Source organism: Canis lupus, chromosome 18, assembly GCF_011100685.1.
Source record: "Canis lupus familiaris isolate Mischka breed German Shepherd chromosome 18, alternate assembly UU_Cfam_GSD_1.0, whole genome shotgun sequence".
Lineage (NCBI taxonomy): Eukaryota > Metazoa > Chordata > Mammalia > Carnivora > Canidae > Canis > Canis lupus.
The window spans coordinates 50,250,871-50,269,121 of NC_049239.1; the positions used below are offsets into that span (position 1 = coordinate 50,250,871).

At 44.2% G+C, this 18,251-nt stretch overlaps 1 protein-coding gene across 11 annotated transcripts in view; it reads left to right on the forward strand.

The window, feature by feature from the left end:
- CHKA (choline kinase alpha) overlaps nucleotides 1-18,251 on the forward strand; it is a 70,024-nt gene that overhangs the window by 31,108 nt on the left and 20,665 nt on the right. For 7 of the 11 annotated variants that reach the window (XR_005373586.1, XM_038563712.1, XM_038563711.1 and 4 more), the window contains exons 3-4: nucleotides 10,607-10,660; nucleotides 17,971-18,084. Coding sequence is in view for 10 of the 11 variants with exons in the window: in XM_038563712.1 (XP_038419640.1) it covers nucleotides 10,607-10,660; nucleotides 17,971-18,084 (168 nt within the window). In the remaining variant the exon portion in view is untranslated. Of the gene's footprint in view, nucleotides 1-9,543; nucleotides 9,574-10,606; nucleotides 10,661-17,970; nucleotides 18,085-18,251 lie in introns of all 11 variants that reach the window. The other 4 variants (XM_038563714.1, XM_038563716.1, XM_038563720.1 and 1 more) reach the window with 2 other exon arrangements.

Genomic DNA, 18,251 nt, shown 5'->3' on the forward strand with positions numbered 1-18,251 from the left:
CCACCGGGGCTGCCCAATAGTGGCGTTTTGAACATGCACTATGCGCCCCTCCAGCTGCCAGGCTAAGCTGGGCACCAGGCTCTGCTCTGTGTAGAGCAGCAGTTTGATGATGGAGGTGAAAGGAATGTTCTGGATCTGCTGTTTGGGACACTGGGCACCAGCCATAGGTGGCTATCAAACATTTGAAATATGGCGAGGGCAGCTGAAGATTGAAATTTTAAATTTTAATTAACTTTAATTAAATTGAAATGGTCACATGCACTGTGCCTGCTGCATTGGACAGCACAGCTCTAGAGTGTGCTGTGTTACTGGATGGGTAGCTCAGTGAAGCCGTCAACAGTATAGCCTGGGCCTGAGCAGTTAACTCTTCCCCTGTTAAAGATTCATTATCAGTAGTTAGTATTTTGTTCTTGAAATTTTAGTGGTGTAGAATTACTGCCTTATAAGTACTCAAATGCAATATAAATGTCTGAAAGTAGAATTTATTTTAGCGTTTCTATGTCCCTATTTTTAGGTAGCTCAAAAATGAACAATAATTAAAGCCACTTAAAGTGGAATTAATTCTTGCCAAATTAACAGACTGGAGTATGTTTTCCATATAGTTGTGATTTATGGGGGGGAACACTCTATAGCTAGCTTCTTATTATATTTTTGTTAGGCAGATGTCAGTTGCCATTCCTGTAGCTGCCTCCACCATGCAGGGTGGAACCTGTGCCGGGAGATGAGCAGCTTGCTAACTGGACAGTCATTGGGGGTCTACAGGCTCACCGTTGACTTACCAGAGAGCAGTTTCGTTTTTTGCTAGAAAAAAAGCTGTTCCTTTGCTTAGGGAAGGGTATCTGTTGTCAGTATAAATACTTGGTAGATCAAGTCCTTAGTTCAAGGACGATTTTTTTGTGCAGTTCTAACAGAAAAATTATGAAACCTACAGCCTCCAGGGTAAATGGAAAGGTTTTTGGCAGAAAAGTTCTTTAGGGTTTGGCAAGGGCCCTGGTTGCCAGTTGGAATTTTAGACATTAATGGCCATTGCAAACTGTTGGTCATTTAGATATCTTGACCACACGAGGAGGGAAGCAGACGGGGGCGGGAGGGGGGCTCTGAGAAATGGCTGCGGGAGAGAGAAGGTGGCAGAGGCCGACACTGTGAGCCCGAGAGGCACAAGCCAGGTGGCAACCACCAGCAGGTGCCAGAAAAGCTGAGCAGTCACAGAGCTATGCCAGGGATCTCACTGCAGACTCCAGTGCCTTTTCAAATATTTCCAACTCAGATTTAAAGCATCTATCATTTTTGTTGCTAGGGTATAAGTTCACTCCTATTGCTGACCAGCTCTTTGAAATGAGTCTGGCCTACAGTGGAGGGACAGACAGTTGGTGTCTGCCATGAGGCTTCTGTTCCCATCAAAACAAAAAAGTTGCCAGAATTGGTAGTGACTTTTTAGGATTTGCATTTATTAAGAGATGTGGCTCAGCAAATCTAGAGTCCGCTTGAATAATAAGCCCTGTTATTTTCATAAATGAATGGATTAAAGACAGAAACATAACTCAGGTGTTATGCTTTCCCTGTCTGTACCCTCTCTGTGGGGAAAGCACACACATGCATGTATATGCACCATACAGAAAGGCTGGGATCCCAAAAATCCGTATAGCTGCAGTTGTAGCATGCTTGAAGGTGGGTTAAAGTAAGTTCCTTTCTTAAAAAATTTCAACTGACAGCTACAGGTAATGATAGACTTGTGTATTTTCTCAGACGGTCTTCCATTTTGCTAAATGACGTGCTAGACCAGTTGAATTGAGTATGTCCCTTCCTTCCCTTTCTCCATGTTTGACACTTTGGAGTTTTTTGGTGTTTTTTTTTTTTTTTTTTTTTTTTTAGATTTGATCCTTTGATTTTTTCCTTAGATTTGATCTAAGGATCAAATATTAAGTAGAAATAGTTCTTTGATATACATTTTATAGTCCTTTACAAGTGACTTGGTTTAAGATGATCAGATGTTGCTCAGCTTTTTCATTTCTCTTCACTTTGGTGTTGTGAGATGTCTGAGACCATGGCAGGGAGCCACTGATCTTCAGTGCTGTTCACTGTGGGCTAAGTGGCAGGAAGCCGACAGTCTGTCCCCAAACTTCATTCTCTCCTAACCCTTTTCTTTAACATATACACTGTAAACATTAAAACATCAGTCTGATCCTAAAGCACTACCTGCCAGTACAATTCGGGGTCTGTTTCACATGGCCTAGCTTTAATTTTAATAAGGAGGGTTAATTTCTGTAGTTGCTCACACAATGGACACAATTCCACTGTAGAATCACCCCTAAGCACAGGAGGATTGTTTAATAGAAGTTGGGAAATATATTAGTTCAGCCTTTGCCATGTGGAAAGAGATGTGATTGCTAGAAGAGAGCTTGAAACAATAACGCAAGCTGTCAATGTAACTTGGTTTTTTTCCTTTCTGATACTGGGAAGGAACATGAGCTCCGCAACGTCCAGTAGCAGCCTTTTCAAAGCAGCAAGTTTGGCTGATTACAAATAACCCGTTTGCTTATTTATCATGAATTGTGGAAGACACAAATGTCAGTACGTATTGTTCATTCAATGTAACCTGTGCCACTTGGCGGAAGTCTCAGAGGATTGCTTCGTCCCTTCCTCGTCAGAACAGTGACTCTGTGTTGAGCCAGTTCCTTCTGTGCATGAATGGAGAGATATGGCCTCACCATTTTGAATGGTCTCACGGGCATGAATGTCTATAATCCACATCAAAGATCTCTCGAGTGTTGTCTGGGAAAAATGTTTTTGTGTGTTCTTTGAGCATAGAAGGCTAATATTAGTGCTTGTTTGAGTACTAACCATAATAAAATTAAAGGCATCAAGGCACAATGCAGATATGAATTAGTGACTCAAAGAGTGCAGTCTGGGACATGGTCTGTTTTAAATCCAGAAAGCAAAATGTCATCTTCTCTGTTTTCACTTAATCCTGATTTAAATAGAAATTAAACCACCGTAAAATATGGGAAACAAACAATATGGGAACAGCCCATAGATATAGTTCATAATAAACTACCAGCAACTAAGGAATTGACTGCTTCCAAACATTGTCCCTGGAATGAGGGTCACACCTGCAGAGTCTATCTGACTCCTGCTCCGTCACAAACAGCCCTGCTCTGTCCCAAGTCACTGGGAGAGCACGTGTCCCTGGCCACTGAATACTGTGAACTTGGTGTATTATTTCTCATTGTCTTAGAATCATCATGAGTTGAAGTTGTTTTGTTTATTCTGCTTTGACAAAATCCCCTCGGACTTTGAGTGTGGTGTAATTTTATCTGTTCCTGAAGGTAATCAAACTTCCCTCCCAGAAGTAACACATTGTTCTAGTATTGTATGTTCCCATTTGGTCTGACCTAGTATTTCTTCAGTTTAATATTCGAGAGAGAGTTGCCAAATCACTATCTACAGCCCTTCCATACCTGCTTTGATGCCTTCTTTTGAGAACTAAATAAATTGCAGACCCCTGTGTCTAATTTTGACATATGCCACGTGTCTTTGTCTTGCTGGTCTTAAATGTTGGGGATTTATAGCATGAAGCCAATACAGATTTCTGGTCCCTGGAACGATGGTGTGACTGCAGCCCAGCCGTCCGGGGAAGGAATGTGTTTGTGTCGGGTGGCGTGAAGGGCACTTGGGGGTAATGTACCACTTTAGCTGTCTGTGCATGTGTTCTCTGCCGCAGGCTGTCCATGCGATCGTGCCTGGGGCAGTCTGGTTTCCAGGTGACAGACACGATTCACGGTATAGTATGAGTCCTCTGAAGTGGGAGCATTCTCTACAGCTTTAATTTCTTTCTTTTAGTTCTCAGTTTCAAGAAATGCTTTTTAAAAAGAAAATTGTAATGCTTTTGTTAAGTAGCACCAGCTACAGTTTGTGCTGTGTTCACAAGGGCACAGCGATTAAGATTTCAGAATGTTACGTAGCAAATATATTTTTAGTTTTGGGGTTTTCTTTGTTGTTTTTTTTGTTTGTTTGTTTTTTTTGGCCCAAGGCAAATCTAATCCCTTTCTTCTGTTTCCTCAGTAGAAAATGATTTGGTAATTTTAGAAATTTAAGGGCCTCAATTTGAAAATTCATTTGATGTATTTAGCTTCCTCTTCCTTCGTACTACTTTTAGCTTTAAGGAAACACCATGTTGTATGGATATTTTGGTCAGACTTAGAACAAACTCTCTTCTTTGTCCTTATCGGTTGGTATCCTCCTCCTACCTTGTACCTTTATGAGGATGAGCAGTGCTGGTCCATTGTGGAGGCACACACAGGCTAGAGAAGCCAAGCCACTCTTCCTGGAAACATGTTGCTTTCAGATTAGCCTTCAGGGTGCTTATGTCTAATGTACTTGTTGAAGCCTTGGGGGTCTTGGGGCAGCAGGTTACCCTGGATCAGATATAAATTTTGAGAAGGCCCTATAAGGAGCCTGCCTTTCCTGGGTCTCTGCTCTCCTGTCTGTCTTCTGGTTTATACCTTCCTAGAGCCTTTAGAAGTTCTAGTCTCCTATTGATGTTCATCAAGTCATCCCATTTTGCAAAGTTCAGAGGATCAAATTGTTTTAGAATGTTCCTCGAGGTAGGTAATTGAAAATGCTCTAGAGAACACCGTAAGATGTTAAAAATTGTCTAAGTTCTTGTAAGTCATATCTGCTCATTAGAGAATCATATGTAAGCTATATATTTATTTTAAGATTTTTATTTTAAAGTAATCTATTTATTTTAAAGTAATCTTTTTATTTTAAAGTATGCCCAGTGTGGAGCTTGAGCTCACGTCCTCGAGATTGCTTCACCAACTGACCCATCTGGGTGCCCCCCTATACTTTAAATCATTACATTGTGATCTCACATTTTTAAAATATTTTATTTATTTATTTAACAGCGCACAAGCAGGGGAACAGCAGAAGCAGAGGGAGAGGAGCCTGATGTAGGGCTTGATCCCAGGACCCTGGGATCATGACCTGAGCTGAAGACTAGTGGTTAACCAACTGAGCCACCTAGCACTCCTGTGATCTCACATTTTAATGTGTTCTGTAAAATAATTTTTCAGAAAATGCTGTAAGAGACCATAAAAACAATAAATATAGAATGTTTTCCTACAAATCAGGGAGAAGGGAAGTTAGGCTCCATGGTGACATTGAGAAGAAAATATACTATAGGAAATTATAGAAGGAGCCACATGACTACTGTGCATTCTCTGGAGCCAGAGTTCTCACACTGTTCCTGCCCCAGCTCACCTGAGGGATGGTACAAGCCTTACCGGGAACAGGAAGGGAGAGGTGGCAGATGCTACCCTCATGTTGACTCCTGTGGTCATTTATTAGGGTGGATCTTAGGAATTTTCAGAGCCACAGGCTGCACAATAAAGAACTCATGCCACTCCAGGATCAGGTGAGCATCACAGTGACTGAATGTTCAGAATAGCTCAACTCCTTGTGTTTTAGGGGTAAATACTGACAGTCTGAGAGTTGCTCAGGACTCAACTCAAGAGGATAATCCCAGATTTTCCTAGACCAGGTTGTTGGATATCCTAGAAGTTGAATCTAGCTAACATTTGGATTGTTGTTTCTTAATCTCTCATTTATGGGCCACAACCAACTTCCTCCTTTGTACAGAACCTTTAAAAGAGCCAGGTGAGGGGCTCCTGACTGGCCCAGTCAGTAGAGTTCGCAACCCTTGATCTCAGAGTCTGAGTTCAAGCCCCACGTTGTGCATGGAGTCTACTTAAAATAGATAGATAGATAGATAGATGATAGATAGATAGATAGATAGAGCGAGCCAGCTGAGTACTCTGTGTAGCTTTTTGTGCTTCTGTTTTTGCTGGAGAAGGAAAGGCTAGTGGGAAGAGATGTCTTCCATGTTTCTAACACATACTCTTTTTTAAATCTTTTTATTTCTGTGGTCACCCTTACATTTAACATGGTGACCTATTAACAGTATCTGTAATTGATGGTGATTTGATTTCTTTAGCAGCATTTCTAATGTATTATTACTGTTGATGACATGTTATTATTTGTAGCTGATTAAACACCCCACCTGTCCCACCAGTCCCACCAGCAGCTAGCTCATGCAGTGGTGGGCTTCTAAAGACACTTTGAAGACCTGTTTTTCAGTATTACAAATGACATTTAAACAGCTGGATGCCATTTCATGCCACTTTCTTTATGCCACTTTTATTTACATGCACAGCCATGCATACACAGACTTCAGGAAAAATGAGGTATACTTTGTTTCATCACATAAATGTGTCTTTATTAAAGTGGTTCAGTTGTAAAACTAGCTCCCTCCTCATTGTAGGGATCTGTTATTAAGAACTGAGCAGATAAGAGTTTATTCTGCCCAATAGCTTAGATTTAAAGAAATAAACCTGTTAAATTGTGGAATATTGGGTAACTTTAAATAGAACATTTTTGAATCCTAAAATTATATATATAAGACAAAATTCAGTCAAGGGATATTTCCTCATCCTAGCCCCTGTTAACTGTCTTACTATTTATTGATTTTCAGTTTTTTTTTCAAAGCATGAAATAAAACATTTTAATAGCTAATAAACTAGAATAAGAAGGTTGCTTTTTCTTCAGAGTCTTTAAAGTACAAGACTTTACATGCAATTTTGTCAGAAGTAACATTTGAAACCTTGTATCAAATACATTTATTATAAAAGTAAAATACTTTTAAACACTTTTATAGCAATGCAAGTATGTAAAGTAAAAAAAAAAAAGTGGAAGTCCTCTATTCTCATCCCTTATTTCCCAATAGAAATCAAGTTTTTACAAATTTGGGTTTTAAATTTAAAAGTTCTTAGCCCGTCAAAAATCTGTTTCAGCTTTCAAAATCTTGTATAACTCTAAAATGAAATATAAACCATATGCCTGTTACTACTGCTAAGCCACTTTTATTTCCTATAACACCGTCTAATGAATTTGTGGATTATGAGGAATGTTTTCAGATTCTCTTGAACACCAAGCCCAAGATAGGAAGAAAAGAACAAGGAAGGTGGGAGGAACAGTGGCAGTGTATCTTTAATAATCGTTGGATGTCTTTTGTTTGTTTTTTGTTTTTGTAATGTCTTTATGTCCTACAATTCATTTAGAGAGCCCAATTCAGGGATGTTAGAGTCTTAAGCATATTTAATGCATTCTGACGTCTTAGGTCTTGAAATTTCTGTATTTATTTACTTATTTATTTTTAAGATTTAATTAATTTATTTTTGAGAGAGAGAGAGAGAGAACAAGCACAAGCTGGAGGGAAAGGCAGAAGGAGAAGCTGACTCCCTGCTGAGCAAGGAGCCTGATATGGGACTTGACTCCAGCATCATGACCTGAGCTGAAGGCAGACGCTTAACCAAATGAGTCACACAGGCACACTCTGTGTTTATTTTAAAAAGACTTTTTATTACAGGGAATCTCAGATACATACAAAAGTGGAGCAGAAGAGTGTAATGAGCCCCAAGTACCCCAATATCTGTCTTTCCCTTTGACCAGTCCTTCACCCTCGCCCTTGGTCATTCTCTGGGGTTATTCTGAACCATATTCCAGACATCACATTAGCACTTCCATGAATGTTTCCATCTATATCTATATAAGATGATTTTTTTTTAAGATTTCATTTATTCATGAGAGACACAGAGAGAAAGAGAGGCAGAGACACAGGCGAAGGAGAAACAGGCTCCATGCAGGGAGCCCGATGTGGGACTTGATCCCAGAATCTTGGGATCATGCCGTGAGCTGAAGGCAGATGCTCAACTGCTGAGCCACCCAGGCATACCTAAGATGATTTTTTTAAATGACCATAATAATGTTTACATCAAAAGATCTTAGTAATTATTTGATATTAACCAGTGTTCAAATTCCTAATGTGAAAACTTTAGTTTTATTTTATATATGATAGCTAGTTTTTATTAAAAGTTGGCAAAAAATATGGAGTCATGTTAAATATTTATACAATATATTTTAATATCTGCTTCAAATAAATTTATGCCTCTGAAGTAAAATCCCACAGATTCCAAGATACATTTTACTTTCTATCTTCCTGCACAAAAAAGTTCTCTGACTTCTTTTTTGGCAGTGAGTCTATCTCCCCTTGGCTTATCAGGAGGAGGTCGCTTCTCTCACTTTTTGTGAATATCTAAATTGGTTTGAGATTTCCTGGTCTTACTCTTTTTGTTTACAGGATTGAGGGAACCTGAACATTCTGTACTGAGGAAACAGAACAGAGGGTTGAATGTGGCAGAAGTCCATCTTGCCTTCATGATGGTGCTCTTATGGTATAAGTAATGCATTCATTTGGGGGTGGAATGGAGTGGGCAGGGGTGGGGAAATCCATAACAAAATTTATTTCCACCGGTGCAAGAATTAAAAAGGAATGGCCTTGGGAACTAAAGCAATTTGTAACTTTGGATGAAATGACTTGCTTTTGAGAGCACCATTGGACAAGGGAAAGGGACTTCTGTTGGCTAAATAACCCATTAACTGTATCTCCCTAAGAAGATACAGTTCGAATAATAACAGCATAGGAATAACCATAGTCCTTTAGAATTTTGTTCAGGTCAAATCCCGTTACGACAAATTTCAATAAGATACCCAAATTTCATATTTGTCTTTTCTGACAAAGTATCAGTATACAATATATCGTATTGTAGAACTTTTTTTGTTCTTAACTTTCCTTAGGGAGAACAAGCACAGGATTTAACATTTTGGGACATTTGGGCCCCATTCAGCATCCGTATAAGTACCATAGCCAGTTTCCCCACTGCTTGGACCATGGATGTGAGTTTGCCCGAAGCCGGCTGGCTCTGTCACGGAGGTTGTGCCTTGAGCTTCACAGCACAGCCGGCTCCTTTATTCATGCAGGCGAAAAGTGTAGTGAGCAGCAGGATTCCTTGGTGCTTTGGAGGAAGACTAACAATTAGTGAAAGATGGAGTCCCTATTTGTGAGGAGCTGGTAGGCCATTGGGCAGAAAGGGGACAGCTCAAGTCTGACTCTGAGGTCGCAGTGGTGCAGCCATGGGGAGTGGTTTGGAGTTAAGGAGCAAAGCTTTGGTGGTACCCAAGTACTCTACCCTAGAGTTTGCCACATTGCACACCGAGCCATCAGCAAACCAAGTGTTTCTGGAGTGTTTTCATTTTGGTAGCTTTTATTGTAACGGGATTTAACCTGTAACACCTTTTCATCAGAGAAACGCAGATTACAAGATTACACAAATGAAAGTATATATTGCCCCAGTTGTACTTTCCATACTTTGTACAAAATGAACTTCATGGGATGTTAAAGATGTTATTGAATTTGTAGAAGAGCAATCTGCTTCATGAACATGGATATTTACCTTTATGTTGAGGAAGCTAGCACATGCACTGTTTGTGCAGAGCACGCATGAAAACGTCCGTGGAATGTGTCCGTGCAGGATGAATGGGAGCGCTGCTCCAAAGCACTGGGGTCTTTGAATGGCACTAGAGTAGCTGGTGTTGCTTAACGTGGCATTTTTTTTTTCCTGTCCATACTTTCCACCCTTGGTACAGGTATTTTTGATAAAGCTGTGGAATGGAAAGGTATGTTTTTCATGGGATGTTCAAGAATAATTTACCTTAACATTTTGAAGAAGCTCCCTTTATGGGTTTCCTTCTGGGTCTGGCTTAAGCCGACTTAGTTTAATTATAGCAAATAACATTTCTAGAGGCAATATTGGAGTGTAAAATTTTGGCATGATGCTTAAGTTTCTGACTTGCTTTTCTCCGTCCCCTTATTAAAGATAGTAGGAAAATTTCTAAAGCACTTGGGGTGGAGGGTTGCTTTTAAAAGATATGATCTGTGCCATGAAGAAAGAGTGTAGCCAGAGAGTTGCACAAGGCAGTTAATGATATATTTGTTATTGCTAGATCCCTGGTTTCCAATAATTTGCAATTTCATTGAGGAAAGTGATATAAAAATATCCCTTAATATATTAAAATGTGAAGTAAGTTTAGGGACTTGATTAAATTCTCACGACCCTCTTTTTGGTGGTAGAATTCAGATTGAGCCAGTGACGGGCTGAGTGAGCAGGGCTATGTGAAAGTGGCAAGTTGGCAGGCTTGTCGCATGGGTTCTGTGCCAAGTCTCCTGCCTGCACAGCGCTTTTTTCTCTGTCCCCGTTCTGTGCTGACCACGATGACTTGCCCCGGGTGTGTGTACACTCCTAGTTCTTGTAGGAAGGAAGCTTCCTCAGGATAGTGTGGACTTGAAGGCACCACCTAGCTAAATTGGGGAGACCACTTGACCATTTGTTTCGGGAAGACCTGATTGGGAGAGCGCCCCCTATTGACTTTCCTCGGGCAATGAAATTGTGAAAAAGTACACGGCTGTTTGGGGTCAATAGGACGTTCCTTTTCTTGTAAATAAATGAAGTGATTCCTTGGGTGTTGATACTAGTGCTGGACACTCGTGGTGCATTTTAGCCTGCCGCTGTTGGTGGCTTCCATGGGTTGAGAAGTGCTCATTAAAGATCTGTGATGTTTTGTAAACCCTGACTGTTCTGGTGGTTGCAAAGTTAGTGTCTGTTTGGTGTTCCCCATCTTACCAGAAGTGTTTGCTTTTTCTCATTCGTAGAGGTCCTGTAATAAAGAGGGATCCGAACAAGCTCAGAAAGAAAATGAATTTCAAGTAAGTAATTCAGTCCGTTCTGCATCTGTCTGAGGTGTAAGCGGTGTTAGCAGTGCCTTTTGGCTGCCCCCAGAGGGGCTGATCTGTCTCCCAGAGGATGGGGCATGCCGTGTAGGGAGCCACGCTAGGAAGAATGAGTGTGCCCTGGGTATTTTCTGTTCCAACTGAGTGTAGGCAGCAGACCCTTGTGGTTTTTCCTTATGGCAACCTAAACAGCATTTGGGGCGAGAGAGGGCAGTTTGGGGAGATGCTTGTGCATGACAGGATGTAGAGGCAACCTGGCTCGTGCAACTGTGCCTCTGACCCCCTCTTCCAGTCCCTTGGGACACTGAAGCAAGCACTGTCCCAGGTGAGCAGGATTGCCTTTTCCTATGCTTGGTACCCCAGTCAGATTAAAATGACCCCCTCCGAAATGCTTATGTTCAGAAGAACTTGAGGTCGAGAGCACTGATGCGTTGACTTGGGCCCTTTTCAAGGCTCAGAAGTGGAGATTCTAGAGTAGTGATGTCCACATGCCATCGGGCAAGCCACCTTTGAGCACACTGGCCCCATATCTGCAGGTTTGTATAGAAGTACCCCCCCCAACACAGACATAAGTGCACTAGTTTTATTCACTGTAGACTAGTTATTGAAACCATCAAGAAATAGGAATTAAAAAGAGGTGAGATCATAAAGGCATAAAAGTACTGATGTTTCCCCCTGATGTCTTGGTGGATTGTTCTGGGTGTGCCCTGCTCTGGAGGCCCCAGTCTAATGGATCCAGAATGTGTGTTCTGAGTGACACTGACTGAGACACCCCCCAGCAGGAAGTGATGGACATGGAGTTTCCCCCATCCAAAGTCCTTGGTGTATTGGCCTGCATGTGTCCTAGTGGTTGATGAGGCTGGGTCCTGGGGGCCTCCGCGATGCCACACTCACCGTACATTCTCAGTTCTAGTTGACTCAGCTTTTCAATGGCACCCGGCACCACCCCGTCCTCTCTGAAGTGTTTCCTTCCCCCTTGGTTCCTTTCTGGGCCTGACCTGTTGTCTTAGGTGCCCCAAGACATCCAGAGGCCCTCTTTCTGCGCTGCCCCTCAGCGCCATCCGCTGTCCGCCTCCCCTGGGCCATCTCGCCAGGTCCAAGGCTGAACACACCGTGTCTGCCCCACCCCTCTCCCAGGAGCCTCAGTTTCTCCTTTCTCTGCAGACAAAGCTGGGAGGCCCCTCTGATATCCTTCTCACCCTCACCCTGTGTCTGGGCTGTGAGTCTCCTGTTTTCCTGTGAATCTACCATTTGTCTATGTGTTCATCTCCTTTGATATACCACCCACCTCCCCAGTCCAGGCTGTGCCTCTTCTCCTCTGGGGGCTCTGCTCTGATCAGGTCAGCCTCTTGCATGATGTCTTCAGAGCTCACTGTGCCCCAGTTTGGCCTGGGCTTTGTCCCAGCAGGTCCTCGTGGCCTGACCCTACTGACCTTTCCTTTCTCATCTTCAGTGTCCTTCCCTTTCCTGCCCCCAGCCATGTTGTCCTAAACTCTGTGGTTTTCTTCCTGCCTTTGCAGATGCTGCTCCTTCCATTTGAAATGCTCCTGACTTCACCCATTTGTCACCCCCACTTTTGCTTCTAATTAGGACCTCACTCAAGGGTTCCTTCCCCACGGGCCCTCCTACTCTCTAGACTAGGTGTGTGCCTCTGTTTTGTGCCCTCACCGTGAGCACTGTCTGCTCTCCTCTGCACTTTCTCTGGCTGTAACTTTTCAGCATGATGCGATTCGTGTCTGCCCCCTATTCTTGGGAGTCTAGACTCAGGGAGGACCTCTCTGCCTCTTACTGCCTCACCAGAGCTATTGTGCCCATTATCCAGTGGGGCACAGATAGAATTGCCGAATGCTGGCTGCAGCCAGCACCTGTGCACAGCTCTGGAACATTCTGCCCCTTGCCTGCTGGTGTGCACACTCCTTATCCCTTCCTCTCCTCAGTCCAAGATGTTCTTTGAGCCCCTTTGGATGGCTGGCCTTTGTCTGCAATCGTTCCCTCTTTTCTGAGCGTTTCCTGTGCTGACTTCTCTATAGCCTCAATGACCAGAGACCCCCTCCCCTTCTGCCCTTCGGGAGGGTGTTTTCCCATCACATCTGGGTATCTTGGCTGTTGGACTGGGTAGTAGGGGGTGATGTCTTGGGGAGTGGTGTCTTCTGGCTTTTTCCTCATTCCTGCTTCCAAACCATTCTTCCTCTGTTGAAAACCCTCCTGAGGGATGCTTTAATGGCTCAGTCGGTTAGGCAGCTGCCTTCAGCTTGGGTCATGATCCCAAGCCCCATGTCGGGCTCCCTGCTTGGCAGGGATCTGCTTCTCCCTCTCTCTTACCCCCTACTCATGCTCTCTCTTTCTCTCACTTTCTCTCTCAAATAAAATCTTATTTTTTTTTTTTTTAAAGAGAAAACCCTCCTCCTGAGCACTGCCCTGGTTTGGTGAAGATTGCTGTGTCTGACTTGGTCTTTGGACCTCGCCGCTTTGCCCTCTCTGGACCCACACCTGAACAGCTGGACATTGTTAGAGGGAAACCCACTGTCGGGAGGACTACTGGCCTGTCCGGGGGCTCGCCCTCCTGACCAGGTCCCTCTCTGCTCCCAGTTGCTGTGTTCTCGGCGCTTATCTCCCAACTTGCCAGCCCGTGAGCCATCTGCGCTTGTACACCTGCTCTTTCCATAGCCTGGTTCTTCCCTCATGCTCCCGACTCCGACTCTCCTCCTTCCCACCAGTGCGTTGCTGGCTGTCCCTTGTGGCCTCGCCTGCATCCGCTCCCTGTCTGTAGTAGGATTTCTTGAGAGTATTTACACACTCTCTACTTTCTTACTTCTCGATCTCTTTTTTTTCTTGGAAAAAAAGTGTCGAGCATGTGAGGCAGCACAGAATAACATAATGAACACCCTTACCCCAATGCACAGAATTAGTAATTGATATTATCATATTGCTTGATTTCCATCTTTTAATATACATTTATTTTAATTATTTTTAACTTTTTATTTCAAATTTCAGGAATTTTGCAGAACTAATACAGAGAGCCCCCCTCCTCCCTGCAGCTCCCCTGATGTTCACACCTAACAGCTAAGGACACCAACTCTGTCACAATAATGACAGCTAAGCTCCAGGCCTTCTTTGAATTTCCCAGGTTTTTCCACTGATGTTTTCTCTTCTCCTGTTCCAGGAGACAGCCAGGACCCTACACTGCATTTGCTGGTGGTTCCTCCCTGGTCTCTTCCATCTGCCTCCTTGTCTCTCACAGTCCAAATGGTTGTTAGGCACATTGATCGTTGTTTCATAAGATGTTCCCTCAGGTTAGCTTTGTCTCACCTTTTCTCGTGACTGGAATGAGGTTATGCATTTTTGGCAAGAATACCACAGAAATGCTTCTTTAGTCTTCTCCAAAAGTTCATAATCTCGATATTACTGGATTTTAATGTTTTTAAAGAAATACAATTGTGTAGATAAAGCACACCTTGGCCCCCCAGCTGTCCGCCTCCCTCTTCCCTTGCCTGCCTGTCCCCTGCCCCATTGCTCCGGTAGCACCAGTCTTGTTTTGGTCACCAAGGACCCCACATTGCTGAATCCAGGGGCCACTTTGCCCTTTCTCCGTGTTTCCTCTGAGCATCCGGGACAGCACCACTCACTTTCAACCCCACTGCCGTCTCTCTTGCCCCCAACTGAATCAGGGGCTTATGTGGTGGGTTGTAAGCCCCAAATGGCACATGAAATGTTTTTAAAATGAAATAGACTAGGAGCACCTGGGTGGCTCAGTAGGTTAAGTATTTGCCTTAGGCTCAGGTCATGGTTCCAAAATCCTGGTATCGAGTAGCACATCAGGCTTCCTGCTCAGTGGGGAGCCTGCTTCTCCCTCTCTCCCTCTTCCTCTGCCCCGCCCCCCCACCCCCACCCCCGCTTGTGTTCTCTCTCTGTCAAATAAAATATATTTTTTAAATAAATTAAAATAAAATGAAATAGACAAGGAAGTACTAGAAAGTCTTGCAGAGTGGTGAGCATGTAAGGTTAGTTTTAGGGGTGGGTGTTTGACAGCTCGCTGTGTAAAATGTGCTTCTTCCTGTGGGGCCAACCCCCAGGAGAGCTCCGACTCTGTGTGGATTCCTCCTCGTTAGCCATGCATTTTTAGCCCTAGATGCCATCGAGGTACTAAGGACTTCATAGCTGGCCCGGACCTTCTGACTTTTCCAAGCTCATTTTGTTCTCTTCTTCCCTGATTGTTCCATTGGGAGGTGGGGGCTCCCAGTTCCCTGAATGTGCTTGCTTCTCACCCCTCAGGTGTCCATGTCACCATCTCCTTAGAAGCAACCTCCTGCCCTGCTGTCCCATCCCTGCAATTACCCCACCTGTGCCGGGCTTGCATATTACTGTCTGCTTCTCGCTCTGGAACGTGGTCCTTGCAGGCAGCATTCATGTCTTTTTTTTTTTTTTTCCATGTCTTATTCTTGTTTCCCTGAGGCGGGAACACAGTGCCTGGGGCTTACACAGTGCCAGGCCCATTGTGGACATCCAGTAAATATTCTGGGGCTGAATGTGTATGAATATTTCTGAAGCAGAAGTAAATAGTTTCAAGTGGGGGTAGGACCTTCTGTCCTGAGAAGGTAGGGCCAGCTGTGGTTGGAGGGCCAGTGGACTGGGTTGTGTTGGTCCCAACCTCTACGGTGCTCACCTTCCCAGTAGTGTGCAGGAAGGTGTGTGGAGACCTAGTGGTGACAAAAGGCTGCCAGTAGTTGATGCACTCATTTTAAGATTCCCTGCTGTCCTTAACCTGTCTACTTTTCTTGCTTGTAATTGTTTTCCTTCACTTCTTCCTCCAAATTCTTTCCTCCATGCACAGCTGCCCTTTCTCCCTCCTGGGAATAAACACTGAACTGTAGTGTTACATGTAAACAAAGAGATTTCTTGTCTGCAGTACTCAGAGCAATGCCAGAGAGAGTGACAAAGTTCCTAGGTTTCCATCCATCTCTCTCTCCACTATCCCAGCAACGGTTTGACTTGGCTCTGGAGGATTCTGGGCCCTGTGTGTTCAGCCCAAGTGCCAGTGACAGCACAGCCTGTGAGGTCACTTCCCAGTGGCCTTTGTACTGAGTGGGCATGATGCACGAATTGCTATGTCTGTGATGTAACACGTGGGGCCTTAACTCTGTATAAAGTTTGCAGCTCCCACCTTAAAGACCTCTTTGGGATCTGGCACATGTATGTGTCTTTTTTTTTTTTTTTAATTTTTATTCATTTATGATAGTCACAGAGAGAGAGAGAGAGAAAGGCAGAGACACAGGCAGAGGGAGAAGCAGGCTCCATGCACCGGGAGCCCGATGTGGGACTCGATCCGGGGTCTCCAGGATCGCGCCCTGGGCCAAAGGCAGGCGCCAAACTGCTGCGCCACCCAGGGATCCCATATGTATGTGTCTTATACAGAGCCCACCCTGATGCCCTTGGGCTTGGTCACTTCACACAGAAGAAAACCGAAAAACAAATTTAATTCTGACAAAACTTGGATGCCTAGACAGAAGAAATCCTAGTGGAATTCGGGGGTAGGGTACAGATGGCAGAGGGCTGCACAAAGCTCCAGGCCACCTGGTGCCACACCCTGGTGCCAGGGTCCTGCAGTGCCCGGCCTGCCTTTGCCATGGCATCTCGTTCTGTGAAGGTTCCAGGTGGAGAGAGAGGCTTTGCAGACCTGTGCGCACACTCTCCGGTGAGCATCTCTGGTGCTGGATGTGAGGCCAGCAGTGACCATCCCTCCAGGGAGGTCAGAGGGTAAATCTGTCTCCTCTCAAACCCTGCTCTAAGCTCTGTGGACCTTACAGATCAATGCTGTTTGTATTGTCCTTGTCTTAGTCTCCTGGGGCTGCCGTAACAGACTCCTCAGGGGTGCCAGCAACAGACATATCTCACTGAGCTGGATGCTGGAGGTCTGGATCAGGGTGCTGGCACAGTTGGGTTCCTGGCCTGCGGGTGCTGTCTTCTCCGTGTGTCCTCACATGGTGGAGGGATGGTGGGAGGGACAGCAGGCTCTCTGGAGTTCTTCGTATAAAGATACCGCATGAGAGCCCTGCACTTGCGACCTCATCTATACCTAACCACTTCCCAAAGGCCCATCTCCAGACATCATCACACTGTGAGTTAGGGCTTCCATGTGTGAATTTAGGGGGGACACAATTTAGTTATAACAGTCACAGATACAAAACTGCAAATGAGTAAATAAAGATCAGGCGTTACAAGGTGGTCAGACTGCAATTGTGGGTAACACAAGACAGTGGCTAAACTGTAACTGTGGGGGCTCACCAGTAAATATTTGCTCTATCCAAATGTGAAAGTGATCAAATTACTTTTTACTGTGGTTCCATGTCCTTTGGAAAAGTAGCTTTTCTGTTTTCTTCTCCATAACTTTAGCATCCTTTCGTTGCCTGAGTAGGTCCTATTGTCCTATTGTCTCCATAACTTGAGCATGCTATCGTTGCCAGAGAAGGTCCTATTGTCTGTTTCTATAACCCGAGTATAAAGAGCTGCTTAACTTTGCACAGTGTTTCTGCAGAATTGTAGTCACTTCGGTGCATTTCTTAACCAGAGATGAATAAGGATCATCTGAAAGCGCTTTCCAGCCACGCTGGCCCTTCTTCCTCAAATGTGGCGGCTTAGAGGTTGACTTGCTGTTTAATGGAAAAGGACCAGGGAGTGAATTTGAACTGAGACCAAAAGACGGTTTTTGAAGGCAGGATGATTCTTGATCCCACATGAGTTCCTAGGACTGAAGACTGCATATGAGCAATGTCAGGTTTTGGCAAGAGACAAACGTTAAAATGGCAGCAGGGAGAAGACTGGGGATAAGAGCAGAGCATAGAACCTGTGAAGGCTCCATGCCGGTGCTCTCTGGACCCAAAAACAGGCCCAGATATGTCAGTTGTCCTTAAGGATTGGTTCAGCGGCCGAAGGCCCCTGGAAGGGGGGCCACAACATTGTGGTGGCCTTTGGGAAGATGCTATGGGTGGAACTCATCGAAGTTTTAAAATATGTACAAGCAATAAGATACAAATAGATAATATTCTATTTTTGGAATCAGTGACTCGGTTAAACTTGAATTTTAAATCTCATCACTATAGTGTGGTGCTTGCAAGCATGGATCCTACAGATTACAAGATATGATCTCTGTTTCTTTATGGGGGTGGTACTAATAGTGCCCAGTCGTAGGGTTGCTGGGAGGTTAGATACCACCGCTCCTGTGAAAGCACTATTGTGCCTGCACGTAGTCAGCCCTCAGTAAACATTTGGTGTGTTGCTCTCTGTTTTAGGGGGCCGAGGCCATGGTTCTGGAGAGCGTTATGTTTGCCATTCTTGCAGAGAGGTCGCTTGGGCCAAAGCTCTACGGCATCTTTCCCCAAGGCCGCCTGGAGCAGTTCATCCCGGTAAGATGTGTTCTCGACTGGTCAGTTGATGGGTGCCACAGACAGCAGACAGATTCTATGTCTTGGTCCTGCAGGAGCCTGAGCTGTTGGGGTCTGACATGGTAAATGGGATTCACGTTATGAAACTGTATCAGAAATAAAGAAAAAACAGATTTCTATTGAATTTA